Source organism: Egretta garzetta, unplaced genomic scaffold, assembly GCF_000687185.1.
Source record: "Egretta garzetta isolate BGI_Z169 unplaced genomic scaffold, ASM68718v1 scaffold45, whole genome shotgun sequence".
In the NCBI taxonomy this organism is placed as follows: Eukaryota; Metazoa; Chordata; class Aves; order Pelecaniformes; family Ardeidae; genus Egretta; species Egretta garzetta.
Window position 1 is genome coordinate 12,046,657 of NW_009260028.1, and position 5,385 is coordinate 12,052,041.

Genomic DNA, 5,385 nt, shown 5'->3' on the forward strand with positions numbered 1-5,385 from the left:
TAGCAAAGGAACCTGAAGACCTGTGATACAAGGTTTTCTTGCCCCTCTGCATATTTTTCTGAGGAACAGGAGTTCTTACTGAAGCCGTGTGGCAGTGTGGAAAAACATGTGCCCTCCTCGGTGAAGCGACTGTCAGATTGTCAAGGGAATGTAGAAAGGAAGAGGATAAAGTGCTTCGTGTAGCTATTGCTCAGGGTAGCAAGTACAACAGCCACAAAACCAAACAGTTACTACAACTGCAAAGTGTGAAAGCAGCTTGAATCTTTTTGATTACAATCATGTTTTCAAGTATTCACTCTGCACTGTTGTGAGACTGCAATTATATTGAGCTCTGAAGTCCAAAATCAGAGGAGAGATAAGAGATTGTATGGTGGCGTTTCCTTCGACGCCCTGGCATTGACTTCATTACTACCCTGAGGGAAAGCGGCAGAACACAGGCGATGCTCAGCACCTGCCTTCATCTGGTGGAGTGGTGCAGTACAGGTTAATAGAGAGCGAACACCAGCACTGTGTACAGGCAATGTCTGATTTGTTCTACATCTGTCTCTTCTGCATGTACCCCAAGTGATGTTTTTCAAGGGCACCAGTAGCTTCTAACATTTTCAGTCATTTGGCCTCCTCCAGCCATTTGCATTCATAATTTACTAGCGTGAAACACTCATTGAGAGTATTTGTACACACCGATACCAGAGTTTTAACACATGGCTACTGTGAATAGACAGAAGGCACCCCCTTTCCTCCTGCTGGTTGCCTGTTTTGCCAGTCACTTAACTCTCTTTTGACTGTGGAGATGAGTTAATGCTGGCCTGTTAGTGGGTTTGGGGTATTTTTTTCTCCTGTGCTGTGACAATCATAATGTTCTTTCAGACCTAGAAACTGTCTCTGACTTAGCATATTGTATTTTTCTTCCATTATATGCAAGTATTAGTCTATTAGAATAGGCCTGCAGTGTTCATTTCTGAATTAGTTCATTTTAAAAAATGTAGCAATTAATGCAGCTTTCTTTGCACAGCGCTTACATCAAGTAGATCTCACTCCCACCTCACTGGAGACCCCAGTGCATTTCTAATGTTGTAAAATGGTCATCACACAAAAGGAACTCTGGTGAGGGGAGCTTTATTTGGGTTGTACTACATCGATTCCTAGGCAGAGGTGGCACTATGAGATGTTGTCTCCTATTTCCAATTTGGATACTCACATTGCATTTTAAGTGTGAGGCTAGACCTAGACAGTGATGTGCATCTCTGTGTGGAAGGAGACAACATGATTTATGATGTCAGGTGAGCTGCTGCAGTGAAACACGAAAAAAACTTTAACTGCTTTGCCTATACTGCTTGGCCACATGCTATAGCAAAGACCACGGATACATATCCTCAGGAAGGCCTGTTCTGTCTGTGTCTGGCTACAGGCTGCCTTTTTTACTGTGCATCTTCTTTTTTGTTCCTTTGTTTCATGCTGAAATTAGGAAACAAGCCTAAATATACTATGTGCAGCACTGCTTTGGCCTGTCTTGGAACGATGCCCTGAATGTTAGGTAGCTTGGGCACTGCTATTGCATACATCTGTGGCTGCCAACAGTGCCCTTTGGCCAAAGATCTTGTCTCTAATTACAGGGATGTATGCATTAGCATTTGACTTCTGTGTACCTCAGGCACTGCACAAGTGCTTGACTAAATAACTGCTGTCCTGAAAATGTAAGAAGACAAATGGATGTTTTTGTAGGTGCATCAAGGACTTACGAGAATGAATTAGAAGTGTGCAAGAGTGCACGCACACACATCAATAAGAGGCATAATGTTAAAGGGAGAGGGGATTCTGCTTGCAGATTTGGACAAATACATGGAAGTGTCTACATGTGAACCAGGTGAATACATCTGCCAATGGTCAGTGGAGCCTAGGGAGACAGCTGGCAGCAAGGGACTTGACTCTTGCCCAAACATAGTCATTTAGTGCTCATGATCCATGGTGCCCCATTCTTTCCTTCCCCTCAGTGTCTGGGTGCTATTCCAAAAGACTGTAGGTCTCCTGCAGGTCCCATGCCATGTCTACCAGGCCTGTACAGATATTGTAGACACCTTTGGGCTTCTCAGGTGGCACCAGATGCCTGTGGTCAGGCTACAGAGTTGAGCCCATGGTGACCGCTTCAGTGTGACCCACTCACCTGCCCCTAATGACTGCTCCAGCCAGATCTCTGCTGACATATGACATAAAAACAAATCAAGTGGTTTTTTAATAATCACAGATGAACGGGGACAGGATTAAGATGGGAGAACGCTTAACCTCTAGGGTCATTCTGAAAGTAAGGCAGCATTTCAAAAAGTCACCAGTACTGATCCTTTAATTGTTATTTGAACAGAAAATTGTAGAGTCAAATTCCAAAGACTCATCACACTCATGTCTGTAGGGACTCCACACTTGTATGTAAAAAGAGAACTTGGACTGTGGCTCACAGACCATTCCATGAGAATCACCCTCCCCAAAAGGCTGATTCACTTCTGTCTCACAGCTCTGTGCTTCAATATGCATGTTGGCTGATTTGTAGGCAAGGAAAAGATTTAGGAATTTCAAAGCTTTTTTCTTTCACCTCTTGTTTTTTTTAGCGTCTGATTTGAAGAGAGAGAAGGAGACTGGGCTGGGAGTTGGATACATCATCCTCATTGCCTTTACTGTGTTTGGTTTTGTGCTGGGAGTTGTGAGCCTTCTCATCTTCCTGTACCAGCGAAAGGCAGGAAGATACAACTTCAGAATCAAGTCTGACAACTTCAGCTACCAAGTGTTCTATGATTAGCGATTTCCAGGTTACCAGATGTAAGTACTGAATTGTCATCTGTTACTTTTTTTATCTGCTTATCTCCTGAAATGCTTAAATACTTGCAGATGAGCATCTCTGGTTAAGGGTATTTGAACCTCCCATCGTGTTTGCTGTGGGTGAAGGTCATAGAAGTAAGAATTAAATTCCTATGATTCTTGCCTGTTTTCAAATGCTGCAGACTACAGAGGAGGAAGAGCCTTCTCTTCTCTATCTTCTTTCATGGCTTCAGTCTCAGAGTAAATGACACACCACTTTAGAAGAAACCAATAACCATTTCCACAAAAATCATATCACTTTTGGTTTTGGATCATGGATTAGTATAATAAAGGAGGGAAACTTTAACACCCTCTTTAAAAATCTGCTTCAGAAGCGAAGTTGCTTCAGAAGTTATCCCTTTCTGCAAAAGCTTGGGTTTAATTTTTAATTTTTTTTTGCGGGGGTGTTTTTCGAGAAAGTAGTGGGATGTTAGACATAAAGAGCTTGAAGTATTGATAATGCATGCACAGTGCTTACAAGTGCCTGCAGAGAGTCTTGAAAAGTCAGCTCTGAGGGGTCTCAACCACTACCACATGTTTTGCCTCTGCAAGATGGGAGTTTAACACTTTTCCAGAATACCGTAGGAGTCGGCACTTTTTCTGTAAAATGAGTGTGTTCAAGCTGCTCACCTCCATTGGCATGTTTGTCCCTTTAAGAGGAGGAGACATAGGTGAGGAAGCTGTCTTGCTGCAAAAGAACACCTAACATTGCTTCAGGACTCAAGGATGTTTACTGCAGAGCTGATCGAATTCTGTTCCTGGGCACAGGCTTGTTTGACGTTGTTACCAGTCCGTAACTCTTTCCTGATGGAGGCCTCATACGTGACAATGCAGCTGCCATGACCACAGTAAATTCACTTGACTCACCATGATGGTATTTGCAGATAATTTAGTTTGCTTCACTGAGTACAAGAACGCTTAATATATATCACAGAGAAAGGACAGGGAAGATTGTACCCCACCTATCTGCTCGTCAAGTCTTGAATTGACACGATTAGCTCTATTTCCCCCAGGCTTACCTTACGGAGACCACCCTCTGTAGTCATCTATGTAGGTCACTGTAGGTGAGGGTGATGCTCTGATTGCTTCCCAAAGGCTTGGCAGGGCTGCCTGTTGGGAGCCCAAAGGGAAGGTACCTGGGGCTCCTTGGTACGGCTCCAGCAGCGGTACAGTTCCATCAGTGATACAGGTCCCACTAGGGAACCATAATCCTGCATATCTAGGTCCATTAATTTACAACCTATATATGAAGGCTCTGAATCTCTCCACAGGGAGAAGAATGGCTTGTCTTCATTCATCGTTCTGCTCTCATGAGTGGTCACAGGTGATTGCAATACTTGATAGTAATGGCAATTCTAGAGTTGTGCAATGCGGTTGTAGCATAAAGGATATTGTCAGGCTCGTAACGCTTATACATCATGTTGGAATATTTGCTCATGGCTCATTTTAGATGCTGGAGCTACTCAGCTCTTCTATCCTATGTATTTACTTTATTTACTTTCTTTGGAAGGTAGTTAATTACCTTTCTCAATCATGATTAATTTGGTTTTTATTTTTTTCTAGTTGCATCATGTCTCATCACACGGAGAACTGAATCTTGTCTTCACTCAGCATTTGGCTTTCATTACTCTTCACAACTGTGGTCATGACTGGGTGCAACGCTGACTCTTCCAAATTAATGTCACATATAAAAGGCTTCTTTCCCCCCCTCCTCCTTTTTTTTTTTTTTTCCTGGCTATCTGGCTCTTCCCTGGTGTCCTGAGAGCTATTTGTGACTGCAGTTCCAAGTTGAAGTGAATTTTGGCAGGTTTTTTCCATAGATAAAATAGAAGGAAAAAAAGAAAGACTTTGTGGTTCTCCATTCAAGTTCCAAGATTTGGCTTTCCCACTGTGCACGTTGCTGTGTGCCAATCGAAGCATCACTTGTGCTGTTACTATTGACAAAGAGTTTCTATAAATATTGCAGGAAATAAATCAGCAAACCCTCAGAGAGATCTCCTTTTCAGTTTGTAATTCACTATTTACTTAAGGTGAGGCTGAAACTTTGAGCTGCAGCAACGTCGAAGACCTAATTGTGCAACGCCTTAAGTATACAGGAGCTGGAGAGCAAGTATTGGGTTTGCCTCCAAATGAAGAAGAGGGACCATGAATCTGGGGCTTAGCCTACTCAGAGTGTTCTTCAGCATGAGTTTTGAGATTTGATTTTAAATTATTTGATCAACAAGGACTCAGTGGAAAAAAAAATAGAAAAAAGAAACTATTTTTGCTACTGGCAGCCCATGTTTTTCTAGATAGTCAATTGGTACCTACACGTTCTGTTTAATTAGGCCACAATGGCTGTGCAGTCAAGCCACAGAGTGTGCTGCCCACCTAAGTGACAGCACTCTGATTGCAACAGAATAGTTATACATTTGAGCTGGATTTTGCCCGGCTGCAAGACCCTACTGTTAGTAGAGCAGCAAGGGTTTGGTTTACATGCTCCACTGGATACAACAACAGTCTGTTCAGCTAAATAAACTCAAACCAAAATCTTCTGCT

The 5,385-nt window shown here is 42.7% G+C and overlaps 1 protein-coding gene across 1 annotated transcript in view; it reads left to right on the forward strand.

The window, feature by feature from the left end:
• UMODL1 (uromodulin like 1) overlaps nt 1-2,788 on the forward strand; it is a 49,917-nt gene extending 47,129 nt beyond the window's left edge. The window contains exon 20 of the mRNA XM_035896505.1: nt 2,601-2,788. Within this exon, the coding sequence (XP_035752398.1) occupies nt 2,601-2,788 (188 nt within the window). The remainder of the gene's footprint in view (nt 1-2,600) is intronic.
• Nucleotides 2,789-5,385: the final 2,597 nt, after the last annotated feature.